The 21,310-nt window shown below is 65.1% G+C and overlaps 1 protein-coding gene across 1 annotated transcript; it reads right to left on the bottom strand.

Annotated features, from left to right (window-relative positions):
- Positions 1-506: 506 nt before the first annotated feature.
- Positions 507-20,247, bottom strand: Pfkl (phosphofructokinase, liver type). Its single transcript, XM_090350019.1, has 22 exons — positions 20,089-20,247; positions 16,514-16,587; positions 13,304-13,381; positions 12,454-12,643; positions 11,703-11,868; positions 11,247-11,291; positions 10,980-11,088; positions 10,059-10,154; positions 9,122-9,214; positions 8,513-8,638; positions 7,824-7,888; positions 7,184-7,247; positions 6,066-6,212; positions 5,678-5,748; positions 4,701-4,788; positions 3,694-3,846; positions 2,463-2,627; positions 2,314-2,375; positions 2,094-2,205; positions 1,461-1,560; positions 1,254-1,359; positions 507-804 (listed from the first exon to the last, which is right to left on the bottom strand). The coding sequence occupies exons 1-22, from the start codon at positions 20,171-20,173 to the stop codon at positions 657-659; spliced, it is 2,343 nt and encodes a 780-aa protein (XP_090206145.1). The 5' UTR covers positions 20,174-20,247; the 3' UTR covers positions 507-656.
- Positions 20,248-21,310: the final 1,063 nt, after the last annotated feature.

The following is a 21,310-nucleotide window of genomic DNA, read 5'->3' as shown; positions in this document are numbered from 1 at the left end:
GCATGGGTGGGCAGCCACAGGCTTGTCTGCTCCCTTACTCCAGCTTGTTGGATCTCAATAAAGCTGTCTCTGTTAGAGCTGGGGGTGATTCTCACTGCCCTGCTCACCAGGGAGGGGCTCCTAGGCTCTGGCGGCCAGGTGGCCACTGCGCTGGACCCGTCTGGAAGGACACCCAGCTCCTGCCTCCTGCTCCTCACCCCACCCCTCAGCCCCGCCAGCCGCCTCTGCTGGTCCAGGAAGCCAGAGCGGGAGCACAGCGTCCCTCCACTTAGCCAGGCGTGCGGGGCTTCAGGGTCTCCGCGGCGGAGGGAAGAGGGCGCAGAGCCCTGCAGCCTGGAGGCAGGCCGAGGCCGGTCAGGTCAGCATCACCCAGTCCAGGACCCACCCAGCCCGGTCCTCAAGACCAGGGTCAGGTGCCAGTGTGCGGTTCCAGGCTCTGTTGGGTGGAGACAGTGGAGGCCACGCACAGCCTGTCCTGTGTGGTCCGCCAGCTCCCACCCTGGACGTCAAGGCTGCTGGGCTGCCTGGGTCAGGGCCACTTTATTTCTAGAAAAGGGGAGGGGTGGCTCCATGGAGCGGCGGGCGGCAGGGCCCAGGTCCAGGAGGGCACACCCAGCCGGGTGGGGAGGCCGGGCTGGGTCCCGGTCCCCAGGGGCTCAGAAGCCCTTGTCGATGCTCAGGGTGCGGCGTGTGACGTGCTCCAGCTCCCCGGACACATAGTCCGCCATGCTGATGTGGTAGTGTGCCAGCATCTTCAGCATCAGCCGCAGGTTCAGCCACCACTGCTCCCGGGGCATGCGGTGCCTGCACAGTGGAGGAGGGCGGGGCGGGGTCAGTGCAGGGGGCAGGGAGGGGGTGGGGGAGTCAGGGCAGGGGGCAGGGAGGGGGCAGGGAGAGGATGATCAGGGTAGGGTGGGGGTCAGGGTAGGGGTCAGGGAGGGGATGGGGGAGTCAGGGAGGGGATGGGGTGGCAGGGCAGGGATGGGGTAGCAGGGCAGGAGGCAGGGTGGCCATTCCAGCCGATTCCCGCAGGCCTCTCCAGCTCCTCAGCAGCAGTGGGGTCTCCCAGGCCCCACGCCTGGTCCTCAGGGCCCAGCTTGGAGAGGCACCAGACCAGGGGGGTGGGCACTGGCTAGCACTGCCCACCCACTGCCCTCCGCACCATGTGGTGATCTCCACGGGCCGGCAGGGCTGGCACGCCTGCCCCGAGGAGGGACCGGGCCCCAGGGCCCATCTACCAGGCCGGGACTCACTCGAAGTCAGTGTCCTTCTTGAGCTCCGTGACCGGGCTGAAGGCCACAGCTTTCTTCCGGAGGCCGATCACACAGGCCGAGTCCGGGGCGTTGGCAAACACCCGCCCTGCGGACACAGACGGGAGGCTGCGCGGGGCCCAGCGGGTGGGGCCCGGACCCCCCACCCTGGACCCCCAGAAGACCCGCCGGGCCCCTGGGCCTCCCCACCCTTGCGGTAGACAGTCCGCAGCTTCTCTGACATCCACAGCATGGCCTTCACGCCCAGCTTGGTCCCGTAGTTCCGGTCGAAGGGTGTTGGAGCCCCACCCTGGAAACAGAGGCGAAGCTGGCCTGCTGCGAGACGGCGGCCAGCAGGGCCAGCAGGGGAGCAGGGCTCCAGCCGCACCCCTGCCTCCTGCCCTTGAGAGCGGACCTCCATGGGCTGAGCCTGATCCTGCTGCCTAGGGGTTCAAACCCACCCTAGAAGCTACCCCCAAAGGCTAGCAGAGGCTGCCCACCATGGCGAGGAAGCCCTGGATCTCAGCACTGGGGGGCAGTGGCCCCACCACAGGCAACCTGAGAGCCCCCCAAGGCAGAGGCACACCAGGGGCTACAAAGCAGGAAACGGGTCAGGGGAGAGGTGGCCTTAGTCACAGGAAACCAGGCAGTCTTGGTCCCGGGTCAGTGCTGGCTCGGGGCCCAGCCCCACCTCCTGGGTCTGACCTCAGAAGTTGCCAGCCTCGTCCCCTCTCTGTAAAACAGGGTGGTGGGCACACCTGCTGCCCGCAACCCCTGATAAGTTGGTAATGGCTGGACCTCTCCCGCGGGGCCCAGGGGACGGGGTGGAGGGGGCCAGGGCACCTGCTGCAGGTGGCCCAGCACGTTGGTCCTGCAGTCGAACACGCCCTTGCCCTCTGAGGAGTACAGGTGGTACAGGAACTCGGTGGTGTAGTGCTCGTGGCACTTCTCGTTCCTGCAGAGGCATGGGGGCCGTCAGGGCCCCCCCCCCCACCAATCCTGGGGAGCCACAGGCAAGTGGACAGGGAAGGGGGGAGGGAAGGGGAGGCAGGACAAGGCTCACCGCAGCACCAGGCCCCGCTGAATGTCGGTCTTCATCTTCTCCGTCATGTGCTCCACGTTGGCCTGCAGCGAGGAAGAGGGTGGTGGAGACAGGCGGTGGCAGTGTGGCGGGGAGGTCACCTCACCTGCCCAGCCCCTGGCCAGCCTCACCTTTAAATCGTGGATGTTGAAAGGGTCCTCGAAGACATAGGCGGCGTCGGCCCCCACGGCAATGCCGGCCGCCGTGGCCAGGTACCCGCAGTACCCACCCATGGTCTCCACAATGAACACCCGGCGCTTGGTCCCTGAGGCCGACTGCTTAATGCGATCACAGCTCTGCAGGGACAGCGGCGACAGGCTCAGCTTGCCTGTCCTCCGCCAGCCCGCAGACTGGGGAGGGGAGCCCAGCGGGCTAAAGGGCCCTGCCACGGCCAGGCTGCCCCTCACTCAGGCTCACACTGGAATGACCACCACGGGGGACGGGGGACGGGGACCACTGCCATGGCCAGGGCAGTGGGGCAGGGTCGCTGGCACATGGCAGCAGGGCCATGTGCTGAGGGAAGGTCTCACCGGGCCTCAGTTTCCTTGACTGAGAGATGGGGTAATGGCCTGCCAGCCACTGTAGACAGGGGTGGTGAGCAGGCAGCCAGGCCCGGTGTCACGGGTGATGATACACTGGGGGTTGGCACTAATGCTAACCACAGACCCGTGTAAAGGGAATTTTAAAGGAAGTGGAGCCCTGGTTCAAGTGATAGAGCACCTGAGCAAAAAAAATGCTGAGGCCAGCTGAGTGCGGTGGCTCTACCTGTCGTCCTAGCTACTCAGGAGGCTGAGATCTGAGGATCGTGGTTCAAAGCCAGCCCGGGCACACAAAGTCCATGAGACCTTATCTCCAATTAACCACCAGAAAACTGGAAGTGGCACTGTGGCTCACGTGGTAGAGTGCTAGCCTTGAGCTGAAGAACTGAGGGACAGCGCCCAGGCCAACTTCAAGCCTCATGACCCCCCCCAAAAAAGCCATGTACAAAGATTAGGGGGGTGGGAGAGCTAGGTAAGCTGGCATGGTGTTGCCTGCGCTATATATCAAGATCTTGTCCCCCCAAATTAGGTAGGTATGTAGACAGATAGACAGACAGACAGACAGACAGACAGACAGCAATCAAGGCAAGCAGACAGAAGGAATACAGAGCCCTGTTATGCTCCCGGGCCCGAGTCCTGGGTGAAATCTTGTCACCCAGAGTAAAGGGCAGCTCTACAGCCCTGGCAGCCCCGAAAGGCCGATGGCCAACCACGACCAGGAGAAAGGGCTGTCACGGGGGTAACGACGGCCTCCTCCCAGACATCCACCGCCGGAGCTGAGGAGACCACGAAGCCGGAGCCACCCCTGCCAAAGACCACACACCTCCATGGCGGCATTGACGGCCGTGTCCGAGCCCAGGCTGAAGTCCGTGCCCGGCACGTTGTTGCTGATGGTGGCAGGGACCACGCACATGACGATGCAGAGCTCCTCGTACCGCTCCCGTGCCTCCACCAGCTGCAGCACGCCCTCGTACGCCTGGGGCGGGGAGGACGGGACCGGGGCTGTGCCGGGGAGGGGCGGAGGGGGGGACGGGACCCGGGCTGTGCCGGGGAGGGGCGGAGGGGGGGACGGGCCCCGGGCTGTGCCGGGGAGGGGAGGAGGGGGGGACGGGCCCCGGGCTGTGCTGGGGAGGGGCGGAGGGGGGGACGGGACCCGGGCTGTGCTGGGGAGGGGTGGAGGGGGGGACGGGACCCGGGCTGTGCCGGGGAGGGGCGGAGGGGGGGACGGGCCCCGGGCTGTGCCGGGGAGGGGAGGAGGGGGGGACGGGCCCCGGGCTGTGCCGGGGAGGGGCGGAGGGGAGGACGGGACCCGGGCTGTGCTGGGGAGGGGTGGAGGGGGGGACGGGACCCGGGCTGTGCCGGGGAGGGGAGGAGGGGGGGACGGGACCCGGGCTGTGCCGGGGAGGGGAGGAGGGGGGGACGGGACCTGGGCTGTGCAAGGGTGGGGCAGCAGCTGCTGCTGGAGAACAGGGCCACCACGGGGGACCCCGCAGCACCCCGTCCGGCGGAGGACCAGAGTCCCGCAGAGCTGCCCGGCCAGATCACCACGCCCCCGTGTGTCATCCATGACCACTTGCCAGGCGCGGGCATGGTATCACAGGTTCTCCCAAAGCCGTAACACTGCCTGCTCACCCCGTCCTCCTCACTCCCCGCCCCGTCTCCCCCTCCTCCCCCGCCCCTGGCTCAGGGCACCCCGTGAGCCCTTTGGAAGGTAGAGTCCGGGCCCCATATCAGCATGTCAAACCCCAGTGAGCTGGCCGCACCAGTCCAGGGCCCGACGAGCCCTCTGACCGCGTGGGAGCCCCACTCAGGTCTCGCCCCACCCCTCACCTCGAACCCGCCGATGACCAGCAGCGCATGGATGTTGTAGGCGTGCAGGTTCTCCACAATGGACTCTATGTGGACCCGGGGCAGCGTCCTGGGGCAGAGAGAGGTGCAGCAGCCTGGGCACAGCCCACATCATCCGACCCAGGAAAGGCCATTAGCTACCACAGCACGCCACGCAGCACGCCACGCAGCACGCCACGCAGCACGCCACGCAGCACGCCACGCAGCACGCCTCCACAGCACGCCACGCAGCACGCCACGCAGCACGCCACGCAGCACACCTCCACAGCACGCCACGCAGCACGCCACGCAGCACGCCACGCAGCACGCCACGCAGCACGCCACGCAGCACACCTCCACAGCACGCCACGCAGCACGCCACGCAGCACGCCACGCAGCACGCCACGCAGCACGCCTCCACAGCACACCTCCACAGCACGCCTCTACATGGGGCTGGTGCCACGCCGAGAGCCATGGAACCCACAGAAGAGCGGGCTGGACGTTTGGTCAGCGCCCTCACCAGATGCTGAACGCCGGACAATCCTCCACCCCACTATAGAGGCCCCGCCACCCCCTCTGCCCAGGGAGACGCTTTGTCCACAGCCGGGACTTGCACAGCTCCCACTGTCACACTCCACAGAGCTCATCCTGAGACCACCACGCCCAGGGATGCAAACAGCCACCAGCGGGGACACAAGAACAGCCACCGAAGGAGACACTAAAGCAGCCACTGAAGGAAACACTAAGATAGCCACCTAAGGAGACCCAAAAACAGTCCCTGAAGGAGACACGGCAACAAGGCAGACACAGCGACAGCTCCCAAGCCGAGGGATGAAAATGGCCACTGGAGGAAACACAGTGACATTCAGCCCTCTCCAGGGGCCTCAGCTCCAGCTCCCGCGGCACAGCCAGGCTGGCCTCAGCACAAACGCGCTCTGGGCAGCCGCCTGCCACAGGGAGCGCCAACGCCGTCAACTCACCTCTTGGTCCCCAGCACAGAGCCACCACGGCCCAGCCAGCCAGCCACGTCGTGCCAGCCCACTTCCTGCACCTGTCAGCGAGGACACGGCGTTAGGGGCTGGGCCGTGGGTCTCAGCATTTCCTCAGGCGGGAGCCCGTGTTCACGGCCAGATAATGCCTGTGCGGGCCAGCCATCACCCCAGGCTGGCTGTGTCCCTCCCAGGCCTGGCCGGGCAAGGCCGATGGACGCAGATGGCATCTGCCTCCAAACTCTGGGCAGCTGGCCCTCTCATGTCCCTGAACGGGGCCATTTCTGAGGTCCAGATCCTCGAGTGTGAGCAAGTCAAGAGCCAGGAGGCAAAGCAGCTCCAGCGCAGAGGGTGGCCGGCCCCTCCCAGGTGAACTCACCTGACCCTTGGCCAGGCCTTCGAAGCCATCATGCACAACATACACCGTGTGGCCCTGGGAGATGGCGGTCCGCACCGCTGAGCGCACTGCTGCATTCATCCCGGCTGCAGGGGCCCCCACGTTCAGGATGGCCAGGGAGAAGCTGCTCTGCAGAGCAGGGGATCGGACAGGCGTGAGCCCGCGGGGACACTGTGTCCTCCCCCCTCACCTCAGGGGACACTGTGTCCTCCCCCCCTCACCTCAGGGGACACCGTGTCCTCCCCTCCCCTTACCTCAGAGGACACCGTGTCCTCCCCTCCCCTTACCTCAGAGGACACCGTGTCCTCCCCCCCTCACCTCAGGGGACACCGTGTCCTCCCCCCCTCACCTCAGGGGACACCGTGTCCTCCCCTCCCTCACCTCAGGGGACACCGTGTCCTCCCCCCCTCACCTCAGGGGACACCGTGTCCTCCCCCCTTCACCTCAGGGGACACCGTGTCCTCCCCTCCGCTTACCTCAGGGGACACCGTGTCCTCTCCTCCCGCTACCTCAGGGGACACCGTGTCCTCCCCTCCCTCACCTCAGGGGACACCGTGTCCTCCTCTCCTGTTACCTCAGAGGACACCGTGTCCTCCCCTCCCTCACCTCAGAGGACACTGTGTCCTCCCCTCCCTTTACCTCAGGGGACACCGTGTCCTCCCCTCCCTCACCTCAGAGGACACCGTGTCCTCCCCTCCCTTTACCTCAGAGGACACTGCACACACTTCATCCTCCCCTTCTCCTATTACGTTGGTGGCACTCATTTCCCAAACTTGTGTGATAAGCACCCGCCATCTCTGGCCAGCGCCCTGTCACCTCGCCTTAAACCCAGGACTGGTTGCTTGGAAGCCCTCAGGTCAGGTCAGTGGCATCCACACCCACAGCAGGGCTGGCCTCGGCCCTCAGCACAGCTGGGAGCCCAGCAGGAAAGAGGAGCCCTCTCCTGTCCCCAGGAGCCCAGCCCCAAGCCTGCAGGACAGCGGCGTCCTGCACGGCCCAGCGGGGCCACCCCCAAACCTGCAGCTCCCCACGGCCGATGCATGGAAGGGCACGGGGTGGGGCTGACGGGCTACAGAATCAACACAGCCCGTCTGCCTCACCTTCTCCTTGGAGATCTTCTGATGGGCGAGGAGCTTGTAAATGTTCCAGTTGTTCTCAAAGCTCCTGGAAAGGAAGCAGTCTGTGATCCCCGGGCCAGCAGCCATAGCACGGGACCCGAGACCAATGCAGGACCTGGGGGCTCAACACACAAAGCCAGAGGGCGACAGGGCCGGAGGCACCGCCCTGAAGGAGCCCCCCCACTCTGTCACAGCCCCCCTTCAACAGCTGGTGTGAGACCCCACGGAACATGGCCACACAGCAAAGCCAGTGTGCCAGCCTCCAGCCACACCCAGCATGCACACAGACGCCAGCCCGCCACATCCAGGAAGCAGCAGCACACCCGGCCAGCGGCTGGAGCCCGGTCACCGCCGGCTTCCCCGCCCCCACCCCACCCCGGCTGCACCACCACCACCACCACAGCACCCTAGGCTGGCCCAGGCCTCTGGGCACAAGCGCTGCGCCCATCTGCCCTGTGGCACAGCCCGTCCACCCCACACACGGTCACAGCTTCACACGGGGCCCGTCCCGCAGCTCCTCCAGCCAGGCTCACTTGAACTGCCCGGGGAAGCTCTGGCGAGGGCCACAGCCCAGCGTGTCCAGAACCTGTGCGGGCCACACGAGGGCACGCCATGCCCTCACCTGCCGCGGAGCTGGATGGCCTCGTCAAACCTCTTGTCATCCATGGCCTTCTGCACCTCCTTTGTCTTTGGGAAGGGAGGGGAGAGCAGAGGGCGTGAGGAAGGCCCAGCCCTGGCTCGCGTCTCAGCTGTTTCCAAGCCCACCACACCCCTTCCCGAGCCCAGCTCTCCTCCCCCAGCAGGGACACAGAGCTGCACACGGCCCCAGGCCCAGCCGGAGCTTCAGGGGCAGAGACCAAGACCAACGCCCAGTGCGCCCTGAAGCTGGGCCCAGTGGACGTCCCAGCAACACATCTAAGACACACGTGGAGGCTGGACGCAGAGTGGGCCTTCTTCCCGAGCCCCGTGCCCCGGGCCTGTCTGCCCCCAGCTGCAGACCTGAACCTGGTGAGCCATGGCCTCACACCCCTCTGCCCTCGCCTCTACTCCTGTCCCGCTGTCCCAGGCTCCTGCTCTGGCCACCTAGCGCCCCCCACTTGAGAAAGCCCTACCCAGTGCCCACTGCTATCCAACCCTCCTTTGCCCACACCCCAAATGCCATGCCATACCCAGTTTCCAAGGTCAACCCAAGGCCACTGCCTTGGGTTCATGGCTTGCTGACCCCCAGAAACACCCAGAAGGGCAGGGAGGTCAGGAGGGGGCAGGCAGGCAGGGCAGGGGTGAGGCCGTGCCGGAGGGGCCTGTACTCACCACCTGCACACACTCCATCAGGGGCAGCCTCACCGACTGGTTCCCCGAGAGGCTGACCACGCAGGCCGGCGTGTCAGGAGTGGCCTCCAGCAGCGCCATCACGGCTTCCATGCCCATCTTGCTACTCTGCACAGGGAGAGGACAGGACAGCTCGGGCTGGCACCGCCACCTTCTCACGTGCACAGGGAGAGGACAGGACAGCTCAGGCTGGCACCGCCCGAGCTCACTTGAAGCCTACCATGCTTTAAACACTGACAGGAATGGGACACCTGAAACACTAGGGCCAGATCATAGCCGCAGGCCAGTATAGGCGAGGGGACGGCCAGAATGCCAGAATGCAGGTCCGTGACCACTGCGGGGCGGGGGGACCTGTGGCTCCAAGTGCAGAGCGCTAGCCTTGAGTGAAAAATGCTCAGGGACAGCGCCCAGGTGCTGAGTTCAAGCCCCACAACCAACCACAACAAAAAAGAACTCCAGGAAATGGAAAGAAGAAAAATAAAAAGTGCCCATACTCTGGTGATGGCCTTTTACAGATGCGAGCGCGCGCGTACACACACACACACACACACACACACACACACACACACACACACACACACACACACCTACCAGGATGCGGTCAAAGGCGGAGGGCGTCCCTCCTCGCTGCACGTGGCCCAGCACGGTCACCCGTGTGTCGAAGCCCAGTCTCTGAACCACGAGCTGTTCAATGAGAGTCGGGAGAGGCTGTGGGCACCCGGCCCACACACTGCCCTGCTACCTGTGGGCCCCAACCCAGGGGTGTCAGGCTCAGCCTCAGGTTTGCAGGGCAGCCCCCCACACAGATGCTCACCGGGAGAGCTGGCCCAGGACACCCCTGCAGCCCTGAGTGGGGTGCACGTGAGCACGTACGACTGTGGGGGCTGGGCGTGTGTGTGTGGTGTGCGTGCACGCGTGCACGTACGCGCATGCACAAAGGACTCTACAAACAGGCCTTGCAGCCCTGGTGCTCAAAGCTGGACATGACCTCTGGCCCGCGGACAGAAGAGTGGGGACAAAGTTACAGGGCTGAGGGAAGCAGGGGCACGGCCCCTCGGCAGGTGCGGGGTGGAGGAGGGGAAGGGGTGGGGAGGCGCACACGAGCAGCTCCTCACGCTCTGAGAGGGTGGTTTTTGTTTTGCTTTGAGACTCGGTGTCACTACGTAGCTGAGGCTATCCCTGCGCTGGCATCCTGCCCGAGCCTCCGGGGTGCCAGGACTACACCATGCACTGCCACTCCCAGCTAATCGAGTACAGAGGGGAATGACTGGGCCCTAGATGTGCTGAGTGCTGCAGACACAGAGCAAAGCTCAGCAATCAGAGGCCAGGGGCTCAACGCAAAGGGACGGTGGAGATCCTGCCCACTCAACCACGGGGGTGGGGAAGCAGTCTAGGAAGACCCCGGAACCAGCCTCTGTCCTCAGAAGCCAGGGCTAGGACCCTGAGGTGAGCCCCGGGCCTGCCTGTGTCTGCCCCTGCCCCCCGACCGGGCTGAGAGCCAGCCCGCCCCGGCAGCGGGGGCACTCACGTCCTTCACATAGCCGGAGGAGATGGGCTTCCCGTTACGGTCGATGGCGCCTTCTGCGATGATGATGATGTTCAGTCGGGACCCCCGGCTTCGAGTCTGAGTCAGAAAAACCCAGGGCTTACCCAGCAGTCAACATGCCACTCAACATGGCCAACCGGGCACTGCGGGCCTCCCAGACCTAAACACTGCGCCCACAGCCCGACAGCCAGGACAAGAACTCTCCTTTTCATGAGAGGAGACCAGGGGCACGGGGTGGGGCTGAATCTAGGCCCACCAGCCCAGGGAGAGGGGCTCCCCAGACCAGGCCAACAGAGGGCACTGCCAGGACCCAGGCGCCTGCTCTTAGTGAGGTCTTCCAGACTGAGGCCCAGTCCTCTCTGCAGCACCCTGGGCTGCAGGGATGTGGCGGAGTGGAGGGGGGCCGACCTCAGCCAGCCGGGGCGCTCAGGCCCCTGTTTCTCATAATGCTGGCCCCAGAGAGCCTGGAACAAGTGGGCAGGCATGTGGGGCCCCAAAAGCCCACAGAATTCTCATGGTGCATCCGTGCCGCATGCAAACCATCACCAGCTTCTGAGCTCCACTGCCTTTGACGCTAGGTCACCCTGTCTCTCCACTGAGTCTGACCACACGGAACGGAGTCCAGCACGGGCCGGATCACCGGTACGTCCAGGCACCGGGCACGGTCACCCCACTCCCGGTGACAGCTGCTGAGGTCGCCCGGGTCACACAGTCCCCGTCCACAGCCCCTGCCCAACCGGGCTGGATCACCGGTACGTCCAGGCACTGGGCACGGCCACCCCAACCGGGCTGGATCACCGGTATGTCCAGGCACCGGGCACGGCCACCCCACTCCCGGTGACAGCTGCTGAGGTCGTCCGGGTCACACAGTCCCGGGTCTGTGGGTGTCCCGCGGCCGCTCACCTCCCCCAGCCGCTCGCACATGAAGTTCTCCCAGCCGTCCTCGGGGGGCGCCTCCGGGATGAACAGCCAGTCGGCCCCCGAGGCCAGCGCCGACACCAGGGCCAGGTACCTGGAGGGGAGGGAGGGCGGAATCACCTCCCGTCCTGTCCCCAGGCCAGGCGTACTCTCACCCAGCAACAAATGACCATCTGCTGCGGGCCAGACACACCACCGTCCCCCAGACAGCCCCTCCTTGACCCGCCCGGCCGGTCAGGCGCCCCGCCTCACCCGCAGTGCCGTCCCATCACCTCCAGCACAAAGGTCCGCTGGTGGCTGTGGAGGGGCCGGGAGGAGGCGTCAGTGCCGGGCTGTGGCTGTGCACACAGCACGCCAGCCCGGGGGGAAGCGCCGTGCCCGGTCTCTGGGAGATGCCCAGGTTCCTGCCAGCCCTCAGCCAGTTTTGACCAACCTGTCTAAGACTGTGGGCCGTGGGTGCCAGGCCTGGCGGTCCCTGTCTGGAAGCGGAGGACCCTTTGGGACCTGCGGCCCCTGCTCCCAGGGCAGGCAGGGCGGGAGCTTCCCTTTCTCCCACTGTGAGCCCGGCCGTGTGGTTTCCCCCACAGCCAAGGTCACCCCCCCTCCAGTACAAGGCCACCACCACCACCACCACCGGGGAGAGGGGGGCCTGCGCGGGCGTGGCGGGCGTGGCCGGCGTGGCTGGTGCAGGCCCGGGGCACGGCTCACCTCTGGGCCGTTGTGGTGATGGCATCAATGACTTCCATGATGCGATGCAGAGCCGAGTCGGTGCCGATGGTCATGTCCGTACCACAGAAGTCGTTGTCGATGGAGCCCACGAGCCCCGCAATGTTCAAGTGCGAGTAGGTCTGCGCCGTGGTCTCTGTGATCTTACCTGGGCCGGGGGTGGCAGAGGCCTGGCTTGCAGCCCCTCGCTGCCACACTCCTTCTCCCCACCCCACCTATGAGTCTCCGTCGTGGCCACGGCGGACTCAGCCCCACGGGCAGCACCTCGTCTACAGGGGACTAAGGAGAGCTTGGATCCTCCACTCGAAGCCCCACGGGCGGCACACAGCCCACAGGGCTCCGGGGCTCGCCTCCCCGGCCCTGGCCCTGGGCCTTTATGTCTACCGATGCCTAACCACACTTCTCAAACTTGAGCCAGGTCTATGACGACGTCCCGACGTCAGAAGTCAGTCACAGACAAGGCTGCCACCCCGCTCGGGGGAGTGACGCTGGAAATGCCTGGGCCAGCACTGGGTGGGCCCTGAGGGCCTGGGGTCCGCCATGCCCACCTGCCTCGGGCTCCAACCCGGACTTCACCTAGCAGCGGGAACCGTCGTCCAGCGTCACCCTGGGGTGGGTCATTCCCTGCAGGCCAGAAGCGAGGGCAGCCCCCCCACCAGCCTGTCTCCATGGCCTCGGGCTGCCGGGCAGGACGCCGGGCCTCCGGGCACTGCTGGCTCTGGCACAGACCCACCTTCCTTCACCAGCTCCTCCAGCAGGCTGCCCCACTCGCTACGGAAGATGTTGGCCCCCGTGAGGCTGCCATCCCCCCCGATGACGCACAGGTTGGTGATGCCATGCTGGAGAAGGTTGTAGGCGGCCGCCCGGCGTCCCTCCCTGGTGGTAAAGGCCTTGCAGCGAGCACTGCCAATGATGGTACCGCCCTGCGGAGACCGGAGCCCTCAGACAGGGCCGCACGCAACAGGACCCCGCGTCCCAGGGGCCCCGAAGGTCCCTGCTGTACAGCGAGGCGACAGGCAGACTCCACAGAATTACAGAGCCATCCAGAGCAATCCCAGAGCCTGTGCGGGATCCTCTCCTCTCTGAGAGCAAGGGCTGGAGCCTGGGGAGTCCCGCAGAGTGGAGAAAGCTCAGAACTGAAGAGCACCACACACACGTGGACCCACATCCACACACGTGGTGCTCTGGGGTCTCACAAGGACAGGCCTTAGCAGTCCTGCTAGCGTCCCGTGGCCCCCGACCGTCAGCTTCGGACCCCCGTGGGCCGTGCTCCAGGGTGGGGGGGGGGGGCTCGGGCTGGGCTGCCCTCCCACACACTAGGCAGAATCATACAAAGCCCCTCTGCCAAGGCCTGGACCCCTCCTGATTCTTGAGGCCCCATGGTGCCCACAACACCACACCCAGCTACGCCATGGCAGCCAATGACACTGTCCGTCTGGAGCTGAAGCCCTGCAGAGTTGTGTGTGTGTGTGTGTGTGTGTGTGTGTGTGTGTGTGTGTGTGTGTGTGTGTGTGTGTTTGTCTGTCTGGCTGTGTGCCCGCACACTCAAGGGACAGGAGGGAGCCACCAGCCACAAGCCTCACCAGCTGGATGATGTTGGAGACGCTGAGCCAGTTGGCTGGCTTGATATTCTCACCTCCTTCCACGAGGCCCTCGTAGCCCTGGAACCAAAGGGACAGCATGAGACCCCTTGGCAGCCAACAGCGCTGTCCTCTAGGACACTGGTGGTCAGACATCAGCCCAAGCCTCAGCCAGGCCAGGCCAGACCCCATCACAGCCCTGCCACCCCCGGCAACGAAGCCCGGCTGCGTCTCCAAATCCTTCACACAGCCTGGAAGTCTGCTCATCACAGGGAAACTTCACCAGCAAGTGCTCAGGGTGCAGAGGGCCCACGCTGGTGTCCCTGGACTCTGAGCCACCTGGTCAGCGCCCCTGGACTGCACCAGATGAGGCGCCTGACGTCCCCGGGGTCCCCCTCCCACATCCTAAGGGGGATTCACCCACTGTGACGTGGCACGACAGAAAATGCCAGGGCCTCTGGCTCCATCTCCCCACCCCTAACCACAGGCTGCTCCAGCCACAGCCACAGCCAGAGCGCCGGCACACGGTCTACTCCCCATCCACCCCTCACGTGATCTACTCTCCTTCTCACGTGTGACCTATTCTCCATCCCACACGTGATCCACTCTCCATCCCTCACGTGATCCATTCTCCATCCCACACATGATCCACTCTCCATCCCACATGTGATCCACTCCCACCCCACATGTGATCCACTCCCACCCCACATGTGATCCATTCTCCATCCCATATGTGATCCACTCTCCACCCCACACGTGATCCATTCTCCACTCCACATGTGATCCACTCTCCATCCCACACGTGATCCACTCTTCATCCCACACATGATCCACTCCCGTCCCACATGTGATCCATTCTCCATCCCACACATGATCCACTCCCGTCCCACATGTGATCCCATTCTCCATCCCATACGTGCTCTCCATCTCACACGTGATCCACTCCCCATCTCACATATGACCCAATCCTGTCACACATGTGACCCATTCTCCACTCCATACGTGATCCACTCCCATCCCACACAATTTACTCTCCATCCCACACATGACCTATTCTTATCCCATGCCAGTACACATGCGCGCACGTGCGTGCGCACACACAAACACACACGCACACACACACACAGAGCCGCCAGCCCCACGGGAGGCCCACTGGGAGGAACTCTGGTAAGTCAAGAACACACATCTTACAAAGTTCCGGGCAGTTCGGGCCAGGGGACAGACTTGTGAGTCTCTGGACACCTGGGCAGCTGTGCCCCCAGGAAAGCAGTGGGGAAGCGGGGATCCAGAGCTCCCTGACCCCCAGCACGGGCACCCTGGTCTTGTATGCTGAGCCAAGGTCTACCACATGGCATTTGTTTGTGGGAGCTCTTTAAAGAAGTAAGACACAGGACATTGTGTTTCAGGCATGCACCCCAGATTCCCCAAACCACCAGTGTCCCCACCCCAAGGTGAAGCAGGCATGCTGGCACTCCACCCGGGCTGCCCTGACTCAGCTTGTCTTCCTCCGTGACTCCAGCTAGGTGGTGGGGTTTGGGGTGAAGAGGAGGGGGAGACAGGGCCCTGCAGCGTCCCTCTCTACGTCAGATCAGCGGGCAGATACAGTTGCCCACTCTGCCAGGCACTAGAAGCAGACAGTGTTCAGGGGCCACGAGAACGGAGTCATCAGTGTGGTGACGAGTGATGTCCCTAGCTGAGGTCACCCTGGTCACTCCAGCAGCAGGCCGAGGCTCAGGGAGGCTGACATATGAGGATCGGGGTTTAAAGCCAGAAGTGGAGCAGTGGCTCAAGTGGCTGAGCACCTGAGCAAAAAAGCTAAGGGACAGAACCCAGGCCCTGAGTTCAAGCCTGAGTGCAAGCACAAAAAGAAAGAAAGGAAAAAAAAAAAAGGCCACAGCATCATGAAACAGCCAGCTATGAAACGGGAGCCCAGAGGACCCGGGGCAGCTCAGCAGCAGGCTCCCTGCCCTGCCCTGCCCTGCTGAGACTGGCCAGGGCAGGGTCCGCCTGAAGCCAGGCACCCCCTGGAGCTGCAGACCCATGCTTCTCCCTGCCCCCGACCTGCAGAGACGTCCTCGCATGCTTCCGTCTCACCACTCCTGCTCCTAGCCTGCTCCTGGCCGGCTAACCCCCTCCTCCCCCACCCCTCCCCACGCAGACAGCCCTGATGGGGTCTCAAAACCCTGGCTTCTCTCCATAGCTTTCAAGCTCCTGCTTGGGGGGAACAAAAGCCTCCACTTACTGAGTTCTTATCACAAGGCTGGATGAGCTTCCTGCTGTAACACCCTGGAGGAGGGCGGACAGTCCTACTTCACAGAAGGAGCTGAGGGTCCAGGAGAAGACCACACACAGACTTGAGTCTCCCCTCCCCCATCCTACCTTCCCTCTTCCTTTCTGACACCCCAGTAGAGCAGAGGGCAGGGTGTGGACCTGCCATAACCTGGAGCCAGGGCAAAGGGACAGAACTCTTCCCCCAGAGGAGCTGGGGCTGGTTACATTGTACATGGAATATACACTTAAAAAGAACAAAATAACAAGCCACAAGAAATCCACAGAGCAATGCAGGGGAATTGGAGGTGGAGAGAGGGGCAGACAGAGGAAGGGGTTGGAGAGACAGAGGAGTTACAGGTGGGTGGGCATAGGCGCAGACATATCCACAGCAGGGACTGGAGTGGCAGACGGACCCTCCCACCAAACTAGGGCCATGTTGGGTGCCTCAGCAGGGACTGGCCACTGGGGTGGCTCTCGAAGGCCCCCTAGGGCTGCCCAGAGGACACGTGCCAGGCTGGAGTGGAGGGAGAAGACAGGGTTGCATAGGCGGGCCCATGCCCTGGCCAGCGTTCTGATGACCCACCCTTTCTGACCGAGGTCTCTAGGGCAATGGTGGCTGTGAGGGGGACAGGGTCAGCCCCCCCGCACCCCAGACCCCTAGGCAGCCACTGGCCCTCCACCTCTGTGGGCTGCTGGCACACCTGGTGAATGCCCACCCCTGCAGTTGCCTTCTGGATACCTGGGCCTCAGACTCCATTTCCAGTCTCCCCTAAACTATTAAGTCACCACTACTCTGGATGTCTCCCCCCTAGGCTTCCGATGTCCAAAGCAGAGTGGGGGTGGCCTGCACTGCCAAGAGCACGCTCCATGCACAGGCCCCCAGGTCACCGCGCCACGTGCACGGCCCGCCACGCACTCAGCACACCACGTGCTCTGCCTTACCTCGTAGATGAGGAAGACTTTGGCTCCCACATAAATGCCCATGCGTGTCACAGCCCTGACGGCAGCATTCATACCTGTGAGGGTAAGGGCAAAAGTCAGGCAAAAGGATGGAGGAGACCCAGACCCCTACCCCACTCCTCCCCAGGGCTCCGGCCTGGAAGCACCCCACCAGCCTGGGTCACCGTCCCCAGCCCCTGGAAATGAAGTAGCCCAGAGTTACACTAGGGAAAAAAACCCAAAACACCAACTTTGCGTGAGAACAGAGTTGGCTGCTTCCAAGCCCATCCAGCCCTGCTTCTGCTGTCCTGACCATGTGCAAGATGGAGCGGCTCATCCACGGATCCCCCATCCTCAGAGGCCCACAGGGCCAAGAACTGACAGCTGGATGTAGAGGATGAGCAGTGGGGGAGAGGGCACGCGAGCCTGTTGCCTGCCACAGGTTACCTGCCAGGTCTCTGGGGCACCATGGGCACGGGGCGGGGGGGGGGGAACAGAGGGAGGCCCAGGAAGAGCCCTTCCCTGCCTCCAGTGGGGCAAAGCAACAGAGTGGCTAGACTCCTGCCCTGCAGCCCAAACATGACACCAGGCTAGACAGCTGTGTCCTCCCTGTCCCCATGCCAGCTCCCAGGATGCGGCTCTCCCAAGACGTGGCTCCGGCTGCTGGCGCTCAGCAGAGGAACTGCCTGGAAATCTGGACATGGCGGAGCACGAAGTGCCCAGCAGGAAGGAGCAGGGCAGCCACCCAGACCCCCGAGGTGCTGAGGGCCGGTCCCTGGCCATCACAGCGGGACAGGGCTGTCTCTGCTCGCCTCGCCAGCCGGCACAGGCCACTCACACCATCAGCCCTGCACTGAGCCAGTCGGGCCTACGGGAGGCCACATCTCTGGGAGTCCTGGCTTTCGAGGCCCAGGGCGCTGACCCTCCGGGTGTCCTGTGAACCTTGAAGATCCACATCATGACTGGAAAGGATGCGTGACGTGACTCAGGTTCCATGAGTGCCACGCGTCTCTCTGAGGCGGGCTCAGGGGAACCAGCAGTTCTGGTGCCTTTTCCCGGCCTTCGGGAAGCAGCCCGACAGGCACAGCCTCCGACAGTCTGCTCGTGGAATGCAGCTCCCACACGGCACGAAACCCACACACCGCCAGGCCTTGGTCCCCAGGCCCCATGGGGACAGCAGAGGGCTTTCCAGAGCCAGGACCCACTGGGCATACTCTCTGGGCATGTCAAGAAGACCTCTCCAAATCCAGCAAATGCCCAGTGCCAGGGGCTCCTGCACAGGCCCCACACAGCAAGGATCACAGTAAGGAAACCCTGTTGCCACAGAAACAGTCAAGGCCGCCCATCCCTGAGCAGATGGACTGGGGTGGGGGGTGGAGAGCCAGCAAGCACCCCAAACCAGAATGCTGAGCACTCTGGGGGCACAGAGCAGACAGCGGGATGCTACAGTCCCAGCAGCAGCAGGGCCGGATGGCCCGGCAGCAGCCTACACCAGCCTAGGCCATCCTGGCCCAGACAGGGAAGCAGGGAGAGCAACTTGGCCGGAAGCAGGCCAGCTTCCTCCCCTGCCTCAGCCCATCCTGAGAGCACAACTCTGCAGAAGAGGCCAGGCTGAGTTTACTTCTACTTACTTCTACACAAGCTAATCTGATAAACAGATTATCTGTGAACCACAACGGCCTTCCCTCCTGGCTTACAGGGGCTCCTGGTAAATAAGAGGGGAGGGGCCAAGGGCTGCAGAGGGTACGAATTCCTGGCTGGCTGGAAGGGAAGGGAAACTGAGGCTGAAGTGCTTGGGTCAGGTCAAAGAGCTAGCCAACACTAGGCAGGGGTGGCTGGTTTTCTCACATTCTACCTCTGGCACACTTCTGGCCTTTCTCTGGCTGCTGCCAGCCAAGTGCCAGCACTGAAGGCACACAGAGGTCACACGGGAGGCACATGGAGCCTGGCCACTATTGGGGGCCAGGTCACAGGCATATCACCAACCCCACGGTCAGCTCGCAGACCTTGTGCAACAGAGGGCTCCCCTCTGCCACACTCTAATGGCTGCCCTCACCGAGGGATGCTGGCCCTGCTGCTGGCACCCCGGGTCAGCTCTGAGGGGCCCAGGGAAGTCTAGATCCTCCTCCCTCCACTTCACCAAAAAGCACCAACTCCAGGTCGACCAATGAGTGGCCAGAGGGCACAAACTCAGGAGGAGAGGGGCTGCAAGTCCCCGGGAAGGGACGGCTCTGACAGGAAAAGCGGCCATGGCAGATGCTTGATGGGCATGCTTTTGGGTCCACTGTGAGGCATGAGGGCCAGATTGGCCAGACAGGGACTCCGGTGCAGACAGGCTTTGACTCACCCTGGCAGTGCCCATCTCCAGACCATCCACCCATCTCCACAACCACTGCTGGTCTCTCTGGGTGGCCTGGCCCTTCCTTCCTGGGGGCCATTGAGAACTCCACCCCAGAGATGCTGTAGGGGATAACCTTGGGCCCTCCTGCCCTTCAGAGGGCAGGGCCTCTGTTGGTGAGACTTGGAGCCTGCAGTCCTTGACAAAACACTGCCCCTCTGGTGGGTGAGGGGTGTCCCATGCTGCTGACACAGGGCTCTTCTCATGGTCTGCCATCATAGATCACGTGTCTTCCAGTCCCCATTGAGCTCACGGGCCGCCTGTGCCCAGCAGCAGCTGTCTTGCTGGGGGTTTGCAGAAGGGTCTGCTGACCAGAAGCCCTGGCCCACGGGTCCCCTTACAAGCTAGGACTTTCTCGGTAGGAGACTTCTCTGCCTTCCTGAACTCTACCCCCGTGACCTGTGGCCCCCACCCTGGTCCTAGGTTAGGAGCCTGGGAGGAGAGTCCGTGGATCTACATTTTCTGAACTTTTTCTCAACTCTGAAGCCAGGCCCAACTGCAGGGCTGCCCCGTTCATCTGCAGCCCACTCCAGGCTTTCTGGTCTCCTAAGGTCTCTACTCTCCATGCAGCTGAGGGCAGACGGTGGGGCCTAGTGGCTGCAGGACCGACAGCCCCGACCCCCGAAGTGAGCCGGCCAAGAGAAATCTCCCACGGACAGGAGACCACCATCTGGGACCTGCCCCCAGCAGGCAGTGAGGCCAAGCCTTGGCTGGAACCCGGAGGAGCCTCCAGGGAAAGCCTGCGGCACCTCACGCCGTCCCCAGCCGGAATGGGGTGGGGGACGGAGCAGGCCTGCGTCCCACGGTCCTTCCAGACTCCCGGGAAGCGGAGCTCCACCCAGCGCTCTCGGGCGCCGTCTCAGACCCCGCTCCGCGTGGCCTCCCCGACGCGCAGACGAGCACGTGTCGCCGGGAAGGGGCCGCCGAGCCGGGGCGCAGCAGGAGCCGAGCGCGCCGCCCGCCCCGCCCGCCGCGCCGACACGCCCCCGAGCCGTGGCCCGCCGCACGTACGCGGCCACCGGGGCCCGCCGGGGGGAGTCCGGGGACCGGACCCGAGGCCCCGGCGGAAGGCGCGCCCGGCCTCGAGCCCCCGCGCGGGACGAGGGGCGACGGCCACCCTCGGGGGCCGCGATCGGGGAGGCCGCCCCGGGCCCGAGACCCGCCCGCGCCCCGCGCCCACCTTGCGCGTCGCCGCCGCTGGTGAGCACGCCGATGGCCTTGCCGGCCCCGGACGTCCGCAGCTTCTCCAGGTCCACGGTGGCCATGGCGGCAGCCGAGACGCAGGCCCGCGCTCCTCCCCGGCCCCGCTCAGCGCGCTCGGCCGCGGTCGCCCGGTCCCGCCCCGGTGCGCCCGCCCGCCGCCCCGCCTCCCGCCCCGGTGCGCCCGCCGCCCCGCCTCCCGCCGGGTCCCGCCCCGGTGAGCCCGCCGCCCCGCCTCCCGCCGGGTCCCGCCCCGGTGCTCCCGCCCGCCCCGCCTCCCGCCGGGTCCCGCCCCGCCTCCCGCCCCGGTGCGCCCGCCCGCCCCGCCTCCCGCCGGGTCCCGCCCCGGTGCTCCCGCCCGCCCCGCCTCCCGCCGGGTCCCGCCCCCCCTCCCGCCCCGGTGCGCCCGCCGCCCCGCCTCCCGCCGGGTCCCGCCCCGGTGCGCCCGCCCACCCCGCCTCCCGCCGGGTCCCGCCCCGGTGCGCCCTCCGCCCGCCTCCCGCGCCACCTCCGAGGGACTGGACGTGGGGACCCGAGCTGCCGGGACACCCAGAGCTGCAGGGGCCCGAGGCGGGGAGCGGGGCGGGAGCGGAAGCCGGGGCTCCGGGGTCCGGCGCCCTTCGGAATCCCGAAGGCCCGGGGGACCGCGACCTGGACCCGGCTGGCGGCCGCCTTCCAGTCAGTTTCTGAGGATACCCGGGTTGTATTCAGAGAACACAGCCCAGGGCCCGAGCCAGCAGGGAGTGTGGGCCCCGGGGAAAGTCCTCCGTCCCCCGTGCCTAGGGGCCGGGGAGGGGGTGGCCCGGCCGGGGCTGGCGGCGGATGGAGCGGAGGATGGGGGCGTGGTCGTGGCTGGTAGCGGGTGGAGCTGAGGCCGGGGGCGTGGCTTGGGCTGGGCTGGCAGTGGGTGGAGCTGAGGCCGGGGGCGTGGTTTGGCCTGGGCTGGCAGTGGGTGGAGCTGAGGCCGGGGGCGTGGCTTGGGCTGGGCTGGCAGTGGGTGGAGCTGAGACCGGGGGCGTGGCTTGACCTGGGCTGGCAGTGGGTGGAGCTGAGGTCGGGGGCGTGGCTTGACCTGGGCTGGCAGTGGGTGGAGCTGAGGCTGAGGCGTGGCTTGACCTGGGCTGGCAGTGGGTGGAGCTGAGGCCGGGGGAGTGGCTTGGGCTGGGCTGGCAGTGGGTGGAGCTGAAGCTGGGGCGTGGCTT

The sequence above is a fragment of the Megascapheus bottae genome, chromosome 1 (assembly GCF_031878675.1).
Source record: "Megascapheus bottae isolate mThoBot1 chromosome 1, mThoBot2.hap1, whole genome shotgun sequence".
In the NCBI taxonomy this organism is placed as follows: domain Eukaryota; kingdom Metazoa; phylum Chordata; class Mammalia; order Rodentia; family Geomyidae; genus Megascapheus; species Megascapheus bottae.
Note: the sequence above shows the minus strand (reverse complement) of the source record. Positions and strands in the feature narration are given on the sequence as shown.

What these genes read in the sequence shown, in the direction of transcription:
- Pfkl (XM_090350019.1), bottom strand. Translation starts at nt 20,173, where the DNA reads ATGGCCACCGTGGACCTGGAGAAGCTGCGGACGTCCGGGGCCGGCAAG. An exon ending in TGATGGAGTGTGTGCAGGTG is followed by an intron (nt 7,889 to 8,512) that starts GTGAGTACAGGC and finishes CCCTTCCCAAAG; the next exon opens with ACAAAGGAGGTGCAGAAGGC. An exon ending in AAGGCCTGGCCAAGGGTCAG is followed by an intron (nt 5,749 to 6,065) that starts GTGAGTTCACCT and finishes CCTCGCTGACAG; the next exon opens with GTGCAGGAAGTGGGCTGGCA.